Below are 16,967 nucleotides of genomic sequence, written 5' to 3'. Positions count from 1 at the left end.
AACCTCAGAGGGATATTCTTCCAACCGGCTGCTAAGCTCCTTGGCAAGGGGCGAAACTACTCGGTGAGTAAATAAATTATAAAAAGGTTATAAATCGTAAAGATATTTCTCAATCTCACACGCACGTCTTTTCGATATTGCAACTTGACTTGAAACAAATCCCGAAGGAAAACATTTGCAAATGTTTGAACACTTTGCAAACACGCACTGGTACACTCTCTCGAACAGCAGGATCCGTACTGAAATTAACAGAGCTAGTTAACCTTCCCCATCCGAGTCTCTCATGCTACAATCCCAATGCTCACCCCCCCCCCCACCCTCACTTGGAACTACTCTCAACGCTCCCCGAACAGAACACACCCTCACACGAAACAAATAAATAATGAGGGCATCCTCACGTAGCCTGTAGCTCTCTTAGTGTTAGTTCCTCTGGGTGTGTGTGTCCTGGTGGCCCTGCAGTAAGACATCTGAGAGCTTCTCCAAAAGGTGTCTCAATCCGGCCCGGGCGTTTGAGGCTACGGGCTTCTCGAATCGCTCCTGACCTTGCCTGGCCTTTTAACCTGTTTGTGTAAGAAATCCTGTTGTCCACTTCAGGGAACGCAACAAATAACACTGAATTCAAAAGAGTCTTGAAACTCTTCTGCTGATCTACACTTGTAGCTCCTTCCTCCTGTTTTCACACCACCCCGCCTCCTCCCCCTCCCCCTCCTCCTCCTCCTCCTCCTCCCCCTCCTCCTCCTCCTCCCCCTCCTCCTCCTCCTCCTCCTCCCCCTCCTCCTCCTCTTTCCACACCACCCCTTCTCCTCTTCCCCCTCCTCTAGTCTCTAGCTGTGCTCATGTTGTGTCTCGTTGTAGTCCATGATCCGTAGTTGCTGCTGTCGTGGTCGTGTCGTACTGGCCCCAGCCCCACCAGCCCTCGCCGGCCCCGCCCCCAGACCCCCAACCCTCCCTGGCCCTGCCCCCAGCCCTCCTCCAGCCCTACCCGGCCCCCCGGGCCCCGTCTTCCTCCGAGGGCTCCCCGGGCCCCCGGGCTTCTGCCTGTGTTCGGCCGGGGCCTCCTTGGGGGGCGCGGCCCCCTGCCGGGGGCCGGGGGGGTCCACGGCCAGGGGGGGCTCCACACACAGCTCAGTCTTCAGGCAGTGTGCGAGGCCGGCCAGGCGGGGGGCCGGCAGGGGGGGGGGTCCTCGTCACACTGGCTTTCGCTCTTGTTCCGGAACAGCTCCCTCGCCCGCATCCCAAGGAAGCTTTTGGCGCTCGGGTAGGAGCCCACGGTTAGGGGGGCGGGGGGGCTGGAGAACAGGGGGGGTTCCACCAGGAGGGGGGGAGGGGGGCCGTCCTGGTTGCCGTTGACGGAGTTGGTCGTCTCGGGGGCTTTCGCCTTCGGTTGCCCCGGAGATAAAGTGCTGCCGTTGCCACGCGGGGACGGAGGAGGCCTGTCGTCAGGGAACTCGCCGGGGTGGCTTCTCATTGGTCCGTCTGTTGCCGTGACGCTGTGGTGACAGACAGGGGAGGAGGGGTTACAGCAGGGAGTAGGTTTGGGTTGGACATGGATGGGGACAAACACATTTTGCCCGCTAATATGCTAATACTAGGCTAATGCTAGGTTAATACTAGGCTAATGCTAGGCTAATACCAGGCAAATGCTACCAGGCTAATGCTAACGCTAGGCTAAGGCTAACCCTGGTCTGCTGTTAGCTACAGGTGGGGATGTTTTAACTGTCTTATGACACTGGAAGGGACACATTTGTTCCATATACTATTTCAGCGGCAAGTCTCGTTGCTCGGCTTAAATGAAACCACGTCAACACCCAGAGCCTGAAGCTGGAACCTGACCTGGGCTGGCTGGGGTGTGCTGCGTGCTCGCTGCCCCCTGCTGGTGGGAAGGAGGAGATGCAGGCAGGACGCTCCATCTCCAGCCTGCTGTACAGCTGCAGCATCTCAGTCTGCAGGAGCTGCGTTACCCCCCTCTGGACCTGGTACCTGTCCTCTGACGCCTGGAGCTCTCCCCTTCACACACACACACACACACACACACACACACACACACACACACACACACACACACACACACACACACACACACACACACACACACACACACACACACACACACACACACACACACACACACACACACACACACACACACACACAGGGTCAGGCACACACACACACACACACACACACGCACGCACACACACAGGGTCAGGCACACACACACACAAATAAAAACTTGATCAGAACTCTGTTTGCAGAACTTCAGTACACGGAGCTTAGTTTACAGCCCGTCCTACAAACGGGATTCCCTGACCCCTGACCTCTGACCCCTCCCCCCCTGACCCCGTAGCGTGTCGTACCTGGCCTGGCCTTTCACGTCCTCCAGGAACTTCTTCTGCTCTGCGATCAGGTGCTCCTTCTTGGACAGGAGGTTCTCCAGCTCCCCCACCCGGTGCTGCGCTGCCTCCACCCTCTGGCCCTGCTGCACCAGGCCCTGCCGCAGGCTCAGCACCTCCTGCGCCCAGGACGCCCGCACCATCTGGGACTCCTGGGGGGGGCGGGGCGGGGGTCAAACAAGTGAAAACTGTTTGTTTGGTCGTAACAACCTTCATACTAATTACTAGTAAAGAGTACCCACTCATTCATCCACTCTCTCCCTCCCCTCTCTTCCCCCATACCTCCTCTCCCCTCTCCTCTCCTCTCCCCCTCCCTCCTCCTCCTCCCCCCATACCTCCCCTCTCCTCCTCCTTACCCTCTCCCCCTCCTCTCACTCCCTCCCCCTCCTCCTCCTCTCCCTCCCTCCTCCCCTCCCCCCTCCTACCTTGGTGGTGTCGGGGCCTGCGTGGGAGAGCTCCTGCGTGCACAGCTTGTGTGTCTCCCCCAGGAGGAGCAGCTGCTTGTTGAGGAAGCTCATCTGCTGCTGGGTGCTCTCACTGGTGCTCAGCTGTGGAGGAGAGGCAGAGGACGGGCGTGACCACAACACGCCAGCACACGCACACAGAGCTACGGACTGCACAAGAAATAGTTTGTATACAGACAGTCTGTGTTTATGAAACGGTTAGCTCAAATCGGGGGGGAGAGAGGAGAGAGAGGGGAGGGGAGAGAGAGAGGGAGGAGAGGCAGATGTCTCCTGGTTGCTCCTCACCTTGATGGTCATCTGCTGCAGCAGGTGTCCTGTGTGACACACCTTGTTGTTCGCCTTCTGAAGCTCCGCCTCCAGGTCCCGCAGCCTCGTCTGGTGCTCCTGGAGCTTACTCTGGACACACACACACACACACGCACACACGCACACAATGTGAGGCTTTGTGTGTGTACCAGATTGTGTACATATGAGCATCATGTGAGAAAATGTGTGTGTGTGTCTCCTACGTGTGTGTGTGTGTGTCCTATATGTCAGGTGGCTGAGCGGTGAGGGAATCGGGCTAGTAATCCGAAGGTTGCCAGTTCGATTCCCGGTCATGCCAACTGACGTTGTGTCCTTGGGCAAGGCGCTTCACCCTACTTGCCTCGGGGGAATGTCCCTGTACTTACTGTAAGTCGCTCTGGATAAGAGCGTCTGCTAAATGACTAAATGTAAATGTGTGTGTGTCTCCTACATGTGTGTGTGTCTCCTGTGTGTGTGTGTCTCCTACGTGTGTGTGTGTCTCCTGTGTGTGTGTGTCTCCTACGTGTGTGTGTGTCTCCTGTGTGTGTGTGTCTCCTACGTGTGTGTGTGTCTCCTGTGTGTGTGTGTCTCCTACGTGTGTGTGTGTCTCCTGTGTGTGTGTGTGTCTCCTGTGTGTGTGTGTGTGTGTTCCTACCTGCAGCTCTAGGTTCCTGGTGTAGAAGGTGTCCCGGCCCAGCTGCAGGGTGTGCACCTGGGCCTGCAGCCTGCACACCAGCGCATCCTTCTCCTCCCGCAGCAGCCTGCTGCGCTGCTGCTCCACCTGCAGGCTCTCCGTCAGGGACAGCATGTCCACCCCCTGCAGGCTCAGCTGGGCCTTCTGCAGCACACACACACATGCAGAGAGCACATACACATGCAGGGAGCACACACACGGGGGATGCACACACTGATATTTAGGGTCTCTTCCGTTAAGAGAACTAGCATCATTTTGCTCCCAGTTACCACCAACAAACAGTTAGTCAACGCAAGATCCATTCAAATCCTAAATACTGTTAGCTTTTTCTGGTTGGAGGAGGCGTGAGGGGGGGGTGAGGGCGTGCTTGTTACCATGGCGTTGTTCTGCTCCTCCAGGGCCGTGGCGTTGATGATGCGACGGAGGAGGCGGCGGTTGCGGATGGCGTGCTGCTCTCTCTTGTAGCGCTCGTACAGCAGCTGACCATGCAGCAGCTGCAGCTGACTCCTCTGAGTCTGCAGCTCATCCAGAGGAGCTGAGCCTGGGGGAGGGGTGGAGAGGGGATGGGGGGGAGGGAGGGAGGAGGAGGGAGAGGAGGAAAGGGGGGGGGGGAGGAGGGAGGAGAGGCGAGGGGGGGAGGGGTGGAGAGGAGATTGGGGGGGGGGGAGGGAGGAGGAGGGAGAGGAGGAAAGGGGGGGGGGAGAGGGGGGGAGGAGGAGGGAGAGGAGGAGAGGGGGGGGAGGAGGAGGGAGGAGAGGCGAGGGGGGGAGGGGTGGAGAGGAGATTGGGGGGGGGGTGGAGGGAGGGAGAGGAGGAAAGGGGGGGGAGAGGGGGGGAGGAGGAGGGAGAGGAGGAGAGGGGGGGGGGGGAGGAGGGAGGAGAGGCGAGGGGGGGAGGGGTGGAGAGGAGATTGGGGGGGGGGGTGGAGGGAGGGAGAGGAGGATGGGGGAGGGGGGGGTGGAGGGATATTTAGTTGTTACACACTCTACCAGGCCACACAGTACTGTCCCTAGCACGATCCATCAGTTACAAGTGGTGATTCAGGAGAAAAGCTCTTTGTGGAGATCCACCACAGCATACTGGAGAACTGAGGGAACTGAGGGAGGCACATGGGGAGGGGAAATATATCTGAGAGCTGCCTCCTCTATAGTCCTCATGAGGAGCTGACGTGAGTTCACCACCAGCTCTCCCTGGAAGGATACACACACACACCACACACTCACACACACACACCAAGGAGCCACATCCCATTCCATAAAGATTTAACTTTATTAAATCTGTTTCTAGATGAGCAGCTGGTTAGACTCAGAGACCTGTCTCCTGGACAGAGGTTATCCCAGATAGGACCATCCTTTCCCCTGTCTTACACTACCACTAAACACACCTACTAGTGTGTAAGTACTAGTAGGTGTGTAGCGTAGTACTAGTAGCGTAAACAACTAAATAGTGTGAATCTTTCAGATGACTCATGTCTGAGTCCAGCCTGCTATGTCTCACAGTGGTCTTAACACATCAACATCAGGTGACGCGCCAACATGCAGCCTGCTCATTGGCTGTCTCGTCAGTGCTCTGTTCTGCTGCTGGCCGGTTGTTTACCTCCAAAGTGTGTCCAGTCGGCTGACTTGCTGGGCAAGGGTAACCTGCAGGAGAGAGTCTGTTAGCAACACATCGGATACATATCCAGAAGTGACAGGGTGAGGGAGGGGTGAAAGGGTGAGGGGGGGTGAGGTGAGGGGAACAGACAGACTGTGCAGAACTCTAACTGCTGACACTGTCTCTGCTGTTGTACTGTTGGCTGAGGGAGCGTGGTGTGTGTGTGTGTGTGTGTGTGTGTAGGAGGATACTGCGGGGGGGGGGGGGGGGGTGGGGGTGAGAGACAATGCCTGCAGTTGTTCTCACCAGACAGAATCCTGTGGGTCAGTGTGGGCTGTTCCACCCAGCTGGATCCAGACCCTACAACACTACCCCTCTCCCTCTCCCAGCCAGACATCCATCCATCCATCCATCCAGCCAGCCATCCAGCCCCAGGACAGCCGCTCACCTCTTCAGCACCTTGTGGTGGGCGTCACTTCCCTGCTGCACCAGACGGTCCAACACCTCCAGAGGGGAGGCAGACGTCTCCCCCCCCTCCTCCTCCCTCCTGGCCTCCCCGCCCTCCAGCCTGGCCCGGGCCTCCGCGGTCCTCCTGCTGACGAACAGCGAGGCGGCGCGGGGCAGGGCCAGGTCGAACAGAGCCTCGTAGGGCAGGCAGGGGTTGATGCAGGGACTGAGGGACAGCAGCCGGGACTGGGCCCCCTCGTCCTCCAGCGCCACCGGGCTCCTGGGACCCAGACGCTCGATGGGGGTGAAGACGCCGGGCTGGAAGCACCAGGGCTGCTCCTGGGACGACACCCTGCTGTCCCCCTCTCCTCCTCCTCCTCCCACAGGCAGCTCTCCGGGGGTGGCCCTCTGGGAGTCCCAGGGGGGGCGAGGCTTCTCGCGGGGGCCGGTCAGGGTCTCGGTGGTGCGGTAGAAGGGAGAGTCGATGCTGCGCGGGGCGACAGGGTCTCTCTGGTCCTCGGTGATCTTAAGCAGCTCCTCTGTGATGGCCGCTGCAGGAGACAGGGCTGTGAGCAGGGTGTGGACGGTTCAGGTGAGGTGGAAGCTTCACTAGGTGTTGTGTCATGTGACCAACCTTCCTCCCTCTCCTTCTCAGTCCGCTCCTGTAACTCCTGCTCCTTCATGAAGACGGACAGCTCCGTCAGCGTCATGGAAACGGTCTCCGCGCCAACCCTGCCTGCATCTGAAGGAAAACGGAACCGTTTTATGACACACGCGAACCTTCGACAGTTCAGAAATATTCGTTGTAAGCTTGCTCATGCTTGAAACGATGATAATGAATGGTCGTTAGATGACAACCCGTTTATTTGAACCAGGTGTGTTGGAGCAGGGAAACGTCTAGAACATGCAGGACATTGGGCCCTGAGGACCAGGGTTGAAGACCAGTGGAGTAGAGAGAGTTAGGTGGTTTCTGCAGTGAACTCTCAAACCACCTCTGCTGCAGGACGAGCCGAGCGCTCCTGTGCCACTGACCTGGGCCGAGGAGCGCAGCCTCTCCTCCCTCCTTCTCCCTCACCGGCTCCTGCCGGACCAGGCTGGGCTTAGAGGACTCCACAGCGCCACCCTCCTGAGAAACAGCGGTACTACCGTCATCCCGAGAAGCGCCTCACATTTGATCACAAGCAACGAGCTTCACGTACGCCCACAGGACTGCACATGAACCAATTGGAACGTTTGAAAACAGTTTTCTTTCTCCGGAAGAAAACTGATAAAAAAGGAGGCAACTTCAGCCAGGAACTTCCGGTTCTGCCTGCATCACCACGCAGAGACAGGCCCAGAGGGCGAGGGCTCAAACTGAGGCTTACCTTCTGAGGAGGGCTGGAGGTGCTGGAGGTCAGAGCCCCGATGGAGAGGTCCTCAGAGAGGGAGGGGGGAGGGGAGGAAGGGGCCGGGGTGCTGGAGGCTGGAGTACCTTTACCTCCTGTCGTTAAGAAGCCACCAATCACAGGACAGGATTAGTCGGTTTGCCATGACTGTGCAGAGCCGGTCCACTGATCGATACAACTGTCATGCTGTTCAACGCTCCTGCTTTACATTTAGTTGACTTGTTTTGTATGACTGTTGTAACTGCAATTTCCCCTCAGGGTTCAACTCTACACGCTAGTCTTTTAGGTTAGCGTGGGGAAGGGTAAAGGTTAGGGTAAGGAGAGCCAGGGTTATGCTAGGTTAGGGATAGGCTGGTTAGGGTTAGGTTAAGGATAGGCTTGGTTAGGGATAGGCTAGGTTAGGGATAGGCTATGTTAGGGATAGGCTTGGTTAGGGATAGGCTAGGTTAGGGATAGGCTAGGCTAGGCTAGGTTAGGTTAGGGATAGACTAGGTTAGGCTAGGCTAGGTTAGGGATAGGCTAGGTTAGGGATAGGCTAGGTTAGGCTAGGCATTTAGGGTTAGGGGTTTCACTGACCTGATGTGGAGTTGAGGCGTCCGGGGAGGTGAGAGGCACTCTGGGATAGCTCTGCGTTGGGCGACATGCCCCTGGAGGATGGGGGCGTGGCCATGCCCCTGGAGGATGGGGGCGTGGCCATGCCCCTGGAGGATGGGGGCGTGGCCATGCCACACAGGGAGGAGGGGCTCCACAAGGGGTCTTTTCCCCCGCAGGCGGAGCTCAGCTCACAGCTGGAGTTCTACACAGGGAGGGTGTGTGTGTGTGTGTGTGTGTGTGTGCATGTGTGGGGTGTGTGTGTGTGTGGTGGGGGGAGAGACAGGCATGTGGCTCAGTAACACTTAACACTTCCATGAGCACAACACTACACAACAATCCTCAGTTTCCTCATGTTGCTCTCCTCAGTGTCCGTCTGAAAACAAGGGGGCGATTCATCGGTGGGGGCGGGGGGGAGGGGGGGGGAGACTCAGGGTAACGTGATTGGCTAACTGCGTCTGACACATCCAGAGTAGAAAAATATGATGTGCTGAACAGAGAGCAGAGGCTATCCTACTCCACACTCTGAGGAACACGCCTGCCAAGTCACAGGGTCCACAGCAGTGTGGGTGTGTGTGTAGCAGTGTGTGTGTGTGTGTGTATAGGTAGGTATGTGTGTAGGTGTGTAGGGTGTGTGCGGCTGTAGCAGTGTGTGTGGCGGTGTGTGTATAGGTAGGTATGTGTGTAGGGTGTGTGCGGGTGTAGCAGTGTGTGTAGGGGTGTGTGTGTGTTCAGGGCTCTCACCTGGTGTCTGGAGGTTTGGGGGCTGCGATAGGAGGCCTGGCTCCCTGAGAAAGAAGGCAGGGACATGGGCGGGGCCAGAGGCTGGCGGGGGGTGGAGTAAGGGGTGGAAGATGAACTTCCTGTGGAAGATAATTTTTTGGGAAAGAAATAACCGTTACAAACTTTTTTTCTCCAAAACGTTATCTACTTAAATACAGTAACGAAGTATTTGTCCTTTGTTACTTCCCATCTCTGGTTTCAGACATAAAAATATAAATTTACTGAACCAATCTAAATGAACTTGAACTGGTATCCAGTGAGGGGATGCGAGGAGGGGAGGGCGGTTCTCACCGTAGCTGCTGTAGAAGTCAGTGTAAGGGCTGGAGGTGCAGTCTTGCGGGCGGAGCTGGAGGTGGGGGTAGAAGTTGTCGGGCATGGTGGCGTACCCCTCCTCGCACGACGCCTCCTTGTGGTCCAGAGACACTTTGGCACATTCTATGACGATGTCGTGGATCTCAAATCTCTTCCACCTGCAAGGAACAGGGTCACGTGAACACCCCTCCTCTCTCAGGACGAGAGAAGCTGAGGCCAAGGTGTCTCTCTCAGGACGAGAGAAGCTGAGGCCAAGGTGTCTCTCTCAGGACGAGAGAAGCTGAGGCCAAGGTGTCTCTCTCAGGACGAGAGAAGCTGAGGCCAAGGTGTCTCTCTCAGGACGAGACAAGCTGAGGCCAAGGTGTCTCTCTCAGGACGAGACAAGCTGAGGCTAAGGTGTCTCTCTCAGGACGAGAGAAGCTGAGGCCAAGGTGTCTCTCTCAGGACGAGAGAAGCTGAGGCCAAGGTGTCTCTCTCAGGACGAGAGAAGCTGAGGCCAAGGTGTCTCTCTCAGGACGAGACAAGCTGAGGCCAAGGTGTCTCTCTCAGGACGAGACAAGCTGAGGCCAAGGTGTGGCTCTTTGTGAAGGATGCAATTGTTTTCTGTGTTGAGGCTGAATTGGAGGTAAGAGAGGCTGAACACTCTTGGAAACATGGAGGTGTTGAGCAGTGCCTCAGCCTACCTGGTGAGGTGTGTGTGTAGCGGGGTCTACCTGGTGAGGTGTGTGTGTAGCAGGGTCTACCTGGTGAGGTGTGTGTGTAGCAGGGTCTACCTGGTGAGGTGTGTGTGTAGCAGGGTCTACCTGGTGAGGTGTGTGTGTAGCAGGGTCTACCTGGTGAGGTGTGTGTGTAGCAGGGTCTACCTGGTGAGGTGTGTGTGTAGCAGGGTCTACCTGGTGAGGTGTGTGTGTAGCAGGGTCTACCTGGTGAGGTGTGTTTAGCGGGGTCTACCTGGTGAGGTGTGTGTGTAGCAGGGTCTACCTGGTGAGGTGTGTTTAGCGGGGTCTACCTGGTGAGGTGTGTTTAGTGGGGTCTACCTGGTGAGGTGTGTTTAGCGGGGCCTACCTTGTGGGGTCCAGCTCGTGATCCTTGGTTCCAGTCACCAGCTCAGGGTGAATGCGAACGTGTTCCATCATAGGCTGAAATAGAGGAGAAAAAGAAATCAATACAATGATTAACGGACTGAATCGATCACCCCAGGGTCTGAATCGATCACCCCAGGGTCTGAATCGATCACCCCAGGGTCTGAATGGATTCATTCGGTTAGTGTGGATTGTCTGGACCGTCAGGGGTCTCCAACTCTCTCTTGGAGAGCAACCTGCCTGTTGGTTTGTGCTCCAACCACACTTATTTGACCTGATTCAACTAGTTACCTTGTCAACCATCTAATTATTAGAATCAGGTGTGCTAGATTAGTGTAGGAGTGCAAACCTACAGGCAGGTGGCTCTCCAGGAGCAGGGGGGAGACCCCTAATTGGTACGATCAGGGGGTGTCATCTGACCTTGACGACCTCCTCGAAGGTCTCCACGTTCTCCTTCATGCTGTAGTGGGATCTCAGGTAGGAGACAAAGTTGCAGGGGTACATGCCGTAGAGGCGGTGAAACAGGGAGTAAACGCTGGCGTGCAGGTGGATGAGATACACCTCCGAGATGTGTCCTGGAAGTGGACAGGAAGTGATGTCATGGACCAGGAAACGAGGCGCATCGAAGTACAAAAAAATCTCCCGGATACGGAACGGGCGTGGCTCGGTGGTTTGATCTAAAGAGCCGTCTCATCCAGAGAACCTGAGCACAGGTACGCATCCCCTCACCTGGGTTCTTCAGGTTCCAGGAGGCCAGACGGCCGAAGATGTCGAAGAACTCGTAGAGGTGCTGCTTTCCGGCCTGGGGGATGGTGGGCAGCAGGATGACCAGGACCAGCAGCCCAGTGACGAGCACCACCACATCTGAGTCCGTCTGACGGGGGAGGGAGAAGCAGGGATGGACATCAAACTACTTATATACATTCCTTTACAGTTAGTAGTTATATACACCACTACTTATATAATGATTCCCAATATCTTAACCATTCCAAGATGTCACCAGGAGTGACAGTTATACCCAACATGACTTGTAACGATAACATTTTCTTGTATAAGTGAATCAGCCTGACAAGATGGCCTCCCTCATTCTCTCCTACCTTGAGGCATTTGAGGAGCGAGAGCAGCAGAGGGTAGCGGGCGATCTTGTGGATCCAAGATGGCTGCTTGCGGACCACATGTCCCAGAAGGGTCAGGGTGGGCAGCCTGCAGGCCGGCCTGCTCATGCACTCGTTCATCTTTTCCAGTAGATGCTGGAGAGAGAACCATCACCACCACCACAACAACAACAACATACGCTGTATGAGTCAGGCACACTTTAGTTCTCGTTGTGTGATGATAACACTGCCGTGAGACATAAGGGTGTGCTCAGGAATATCCAACACCACAGATTTAGAGAGGGAGGATTTGTGTGGAGGGGTGGTGGGGTGGAGGGGTGGTGGGGTGGAGGGGTGGAGGGGTGGTGGGGTGGAGGGGTGGAGGGGTGGTGGGGTGGAGGGGTGGAGGGGTGGTGGGGTGGAGGGGTGTTGGGGTGGAGGGGTGGTGGGGTGGAGGGGTGGTGGGGTGGAGGGGTGGAGGGGTGGTGGGGTGGAGGGGTGGAGGGGTGGTGGGGTGGAGGGGTGGTGGGGTGGAGGGGTGGAGGGGTGGTGGGGTGGAGGGGGTCACGGGGCGTCTCTGCTCACCTTGTCGTGGGGCTCTCTGACAGAGGACAGGATATGCATGGCCTGGGTGGAGTTGGTCTCCAGGAAGTAGTCCACCAGTCCGTTCAGCAGCATGGACCCACGCTCTGCAGGGACAGGAAGAGAAGGAGACAGCAAGCGTTACTTGATGCTAACACCACCCCAAACAGGAACAGGAACAGATGCTAACACCACCCCAAACAGGAACAGGAAGAGGATCTGATGCTAACACCACCCCAAACAGGAACAGGAACAGATGCTAACACCACCCCAAACAGGAACAGGATCTGATGCTAACACCACCCCAAACAGGAACAGGATCTGATGCTAACACCACCCCAAAGAGGAACAGGAAGAGGATCTGATGCTAACACCACCCCAAACAGGAACAGGAAGAGAATCTGATGCTAACACCACCCCAAACAGGAACAGGAAGAGAATCTGATGCTAACACGACCCCAAACAGGAACAGGAAGAGGATCCGACCCAAACACCACCCCAAACAGGAAGAGGATCCGACCCAAACACCACCCCAAACAGGAACAGGATCCGACCCGAACACCACCCCAAACAGGAACAGGAAGAGGATCTGACCCGAACACCACCCCAAACAGGAACAGGAAGAGGATCTGACCCGAACACCACCCCAAACAGGAACAGGAAAAGGATCTGACCCGAACACCACCCCAAACAGAGCTCTTCCGTGAGGAGGGACCCTGGAGCCGTACCTGTGCTCAGGTGCTCGTTGATGAGGCCTTTGATCTCCTCCAGCTGACGCAAGTCGGAGGTCTCCAGGAGGGGGAGCAGGTCCCCGGTGCTGGGCTGCTCTCGGGCCATGCTGGCAGGGCTGCCGGCAGGGCTGCCGGGGGCGGAGGTCAGGCGGAGGTCAGGCTCTCTGTGTCCTGTCCTGCCTGGAGGGCACTCAGTCTCCAGGCACCGCTGTGGGACCCAGGCAACCGGCTTAGACGCGTTCTCACAGAGTAGGTTTGTTTTGAAATGTGTGTGTGGGGGGGGGGTCAGCTTTTTTACATAACTGAACGTGTGGATGTTAAACAGGATTTTGTTGATGAGGAGTGAGAGGGGGGTCAGATTAGCTGTTTTCTAAATGTGGGTGGGATATGTTCCACGTGTAGGATGGAAGCTACGTCCCCTGTTACAGCATGACCCTGCTTTCCCATAGAGCTGGGAAGGTTAGAATAAATAAGAATCGTACCAGAATCTTACTACCAGACCTAAGACAGACAGCTAGGCTGATTACTAAACAGGATTGCGTAAAGCTAGCTAGCGAGTAAGTAAAAGAGGTTCAAAGAACATCTTCGTGGTGATTTTCACGAGCATGTGAAATGTGGCACAGTCGTTTCTGCAAGTGATACATGCTCTGACGACATGTGGCCCTGATGCAACAGATAAATATGTAATCTCAATCAAATGCATGTGAGGTATGGGTTCAGCACGAGGTGTCTGTGTGACACAAGGTTAACACAAGGGTTAGGGTTGATAAAGTGAACCTTTCAACATCCGTCAGGATAAAATGCCTTCACGGTTCATCATGAACAATCAGCCAATGTTTGTCGTGATGTTGTTGCAACATCTTAGTGAGTCACTCAAATCCTCACAGGCTCCAAATGTGACAAACAGGCATACGTAATCGTGATCGACAGGTCATTATGTACAGGATGTCACTGAGCAGGCCTCGATGTGTCGAGACAGAGAGGAGTGATGAGTCAGCAGTAGAGATCTCCCTGCTCACAGGTACCCCCTTCAACATCCAGCCAAGCCACATACAGACACACCAATCAGGACACAGCTGCATGTTTTACAACCGACCAGGGATGAGCCAGAGTTGAAGCCTTTTGTGCATAATAAGGGCAATGGCTTTTAGATAAATCCTATGGGCATTGAAAATAATATGGGTGTAAACTGTAGCCTTTTGAATAACATCATGTCATTTGATGTTTTTGCCCGTGTGTGAATTGCTTGGGCGTTGATTGGTGTGTGTTGATTGCTGATGATGACTGTGTTTATTTAATTACTGCTGGCTGTGCAACAAAATGCCACTCTGGGTTAATAAAGATTTTATTGACATCTATCCATCATGCCAGCACAAACCTCACCAACTGAGACACTCATGACCAGTAGCTTTCAATAACTCCCGTACACCTTTACGTGTCTCATGCAGGTCAGCATTTAGAAGTGTAGATCTACAGGCAGGGTACATCATAACCCCTTAACCCTCGTGCTGCCTTCGGGTCACATGACCCAAAGGTTCATAACGAACCATCGTTGTGTTTACCCAATTTTACCCAATACAAAAACAAATTAAAATAATGTTCTTTTAACCTTTGCAATGTGGGGGGTCTGAGACAGCCCAACGGTTAAAAGAAAATGCTTCACTTTGTCTTTGTATGCGGTAAATCTGTCGCAATACGACGGTGGGTCACAATGACTGATGGGTCAGAATGACCCGAAGATAACACAAGGGTTAAAGGGTTTAGGTTGGTTTTGGTGCAGTTCTACTGATCTTCTGTGACAATGCTCATGAAACAGGGCTACAGAAATAAAATCCGATTCGTTTGATCACTAGGCCCACACTAGTTCTATGCTAATGGGTATCGCATTCCAGGGGAGACTGAAGTCAAACGAACAAGTTCCTCCAGCTCTAAGCATGTTCTTGTTAAGAAGAGATGGCAGCCATGCACGAGGACAGTTGCGTCACAAACACAGCTTCTCAACGGTAATCCTCAAGTAATCAATCACAGCTTTGTCTGCGGGCCGGGTTTGGGTGTGCAGCGATGAATTTGAATGTTTTCAACATTAGCGCTGCGCAGGGACACTGTCAGCAGCACAAACAGGAACAACACTCACTGTGACCTCGAGCTCTGCTCGGGAACACTCAAGGGGATACAAAGAACCTTTATGCTCTTCCATGTAAACACTAGAAATTTAATTTGGCTGTGCGCAAAGCAAGCTTAAGCACTTATTTCTTTCTCCTACTCACAAATGTTTTTTTTTTACACAAAAGCTTAGGTCTTTTTAAATCGCATTTTAATCACTATAGCTACCTTCGATGAACACGTTGTTTCAGGTGCACGTCTCAGATGTACAGTTTTGGAAATGAATTGTGAAGCTGCGTATTTGGGTATTTTGCTTATTGACTTGGTTCTTAGAGGAGAACAGATTGATTCAATTTCGTGGGCAAAAACAAAGTGGGCCTTGTGACTAGACCATACAGTTATTTTAACAATCCCGCAGCTCGTGCCTTACAAATTGTACATTTATATATGCTACAGTCCTAGCTAATTACTTGAGATTTCGTCAACGATTTACTTTTGTCTTGACAACCCGAGCTAGCTGCAAATGCAAGTAGCTTGCTCTCCTTCCTATTGCAAGAAGTTGCGATTTAGAGATAACCCCACTTAAAAATGTTACGTTGTGACTATTTTCTTTGATCAGAAATCAATCTAATTTTTAAACGGTATCAGTTATCCACACGTAGTGACTAAATAGCATTGACAAGCTGGCTCGTAATCATTCGTTATAGCCATCTGGAATGAGAACACTGGCGTAAACAACTCGGAGGGAACAATGGGCAGGGTTAGGCTAGCTTTATCCGATAATCTTCAGAAGAATTATTCTCGGTAAACCGCATATAACCTCCCTTTATACATTGAGAGAAATAGATGGTTGAAAGCACCAGCATCGGTATTCAGTGATAGAAAGAATTACCAAGCTGTCTGCTCAATTAACAAGACTGTTATCGACAGCTAAGACAAGGGGAAAAAATATTGATTTGACGTTCATGCATGGACCTCCGAAAAGTACGCATTTTAACTTCCTTTGACTAAACAATGTCGTTCCGGTTAAAATTCACGAATTGTAATTTTTATTGCACAAATAAATGAACCTGTTTACCTGTTAGAGTTGCTGCACTCCACAGGGCGCCGCCATCTTGGACACCTCACAGCCCATCCCTCTGTAATCCGCATCCGCTGCGTTCCAAGCAAAGTAATCCCCAAGCCCTGCACACCATGAAACAGCCAAAAGACGCATATGATGGCCTAAATAACACCAGATCTTTCACAGATCTTAACATTTATCTCCAGTTTCACGCATATATACGAATGTGACCCTTCAAACCTCTTCCGTGAGAAGTAGCAGAATATTGTTTTTCTCATTGATGGAGGGATGAATATGTTATGCGGTTTCGCGTGACTCAGGTAGTTTGCGCATGCGCCTGATGTAAGGGGAAAAAATATCGAGACTGAATGGGGAGACTCCCCCTAAACTTTTAAATAAAATCGTATCATATTAAAGGCAATATGATCACCATAAACATCATGTAGAACCGTAGATACCGAGTTTTGCGGTTTGACGTGCGTTCGCGTGGTCGACATAGGTCTACTGGTAGTGATGGAAAGGAATCATCCAGAAGCATCCAGAAGCAAGGAACCAGTTGAAACAATTGGTGTCTTGATACACAGTCTCCATACAGACATCTGCTGGTCAATTCATGGTATGGCGACTGTTGGCGTGTGATAAAACGGCAGATGATTATTTCCATGACAGGAAATTACTTTTGACTCTTACTGCTCTAGAGCCCAATCATGTTTACATTTGATTGCACTGTAAATATGAACATAGGTCTGAACCATTTGAAGCACCACATTGAATATTGTCATAGTATGTAATTGTTTAATGTGAACTTCCTGAAATAAACAAATTGTTATGTGTTTTTGCATTGATTGTATGATTTCTTATTTAAAATAGCCTTTCATTCCATGGGGTTTACAACTATTTACCCTAACAAACAATCTGTATCCTTTCTCTAAGGATATTACATCTAAAATATTAAAACAGTAAACTCAGTCTGCCACATGAAGTCATCACATAGCTTCTTAAATATGTCAGGTCAAAGGACTGATAGTCTTCAGATAGAAAACAAACAAAGACATCTAATCAAAATATGTGGAAGAAAATGTATCAGACCAAAATGCAAAAACACAAGGTTAAAAACCGGCCTTGGTTGAGTCAAATGTTCTTGAGTTAATAGGTCCATTTTCTACTGCATCACATTCATGGCGTGACGTAGCGCAGCTTGGTTCTGTTAGGCACGGCGGAGTGGAACCCCAAGACCTCCCCTACCACGTGACTGTGGTGTCTGTCCCCTCTGGGAGAGGAGAGGGAGAGGAACCAGGAGGACCAGGCCTGGTCTGAGAGGTCAGTACCCAGGATCGCAGCACCACCTCTGGGTCGATGTGGTGG

The 16,967-nt window shown here is 53.1% G+C and overlaps 1 protein-coding gene across 1 annotated transcript; it reads right to left on the bottom strand.

The window, feature by feature from the left end:
* Nucleotides 1–998: 998 nt before the first annotated feature.
* On the bottom strand, nucleotides 999–15,836 carry tsc1b (TSC complex subunit 1b). Its single transcript, XM_062484331.1, has 22 exons — nucleotides 15,618–15,836; nucleotides 12,434–12,644; nucleotides 11,709–11,812; nucleotides 11,127–11,279; nucleotides 10,759–10,903; nucleotides 10,450–10,604; nucleotides 10,013–10,086; nucleotides 8,927–9,105; nucleotides 8,597–8,715; nucleotides 7,838–8,057; nucleotides 7,241–7,356; nucleotides 6,909–7,002; nucleotides 6,511–6,618; nucleotides 5,878–6,427; nucleotides 5,433–5,476; nucleotides 4,211–4,377; nucleotides 3,798–3,980; nucleotides 3,143–3,253; nucleotides 2,819–2,941; nucleotides 2,358–2,545; nucleotides 1,834–2,007; nucleotides 999–1,490 (listed from the first exon to the last, which is right to left on the bottom strand). Exons 2-22 carry the CDS (start codon nucleotides 12,540–12,542, stop codon nucleotides 1,133–1,135), a joined length of 3,474 nt encoding a protein of 1,157 aa, XP_062340315.1. The 5' UTR covers nucleotides 12,543–12,644; nucleotides 15,618–15,836; the 3' UTR covers nucleotides 999–1,132.
* Nucleotides 15,837–16,967: the final 1,131 nt, after the last annotated feature.

The sequence above is a fragment of the Osmerus eperlanus genome, chromosome 18, assembly GCF_963692335.1.
Source record: "Osmerus eperlanus chromosome 18, fOsmEpe2.1, whole genome shotgun sequence".
Classification (NCBI taxonomy): Eukaryota; Metazoa; Chordata; class Actinopteri; order Osmeriformes; family Osmeridae; genus Osmerus; species Osmerus eperlanus.
This window is presented reverse-complemented; position numbering and strand designations above follow the sequence as displayed.

Coding starts and splice junctions, on each gene's coding strand:
- tsc1b (XM_062484331.1), bottom strand. CDS start 12,542: ATGGCCCGAGAGCAGCCCAGCACCGGGGACCTGCTCCCCCTCCTGGAG. Junction 10,605..10,758: donor CTGGAACCTGAAGAACCCAG/GTGAGGGGATGC, acceptor GTCCACTTCCAG/GACACATCTCGGAGGTGTAT. Junction 5,477..5,877: donor CACCACAAGGTGCTGAAGAG/GTGAGCGGCTGT, acceptor TCTCTCCTGCAG/GTTACCCTTGCCCAGCAAGT.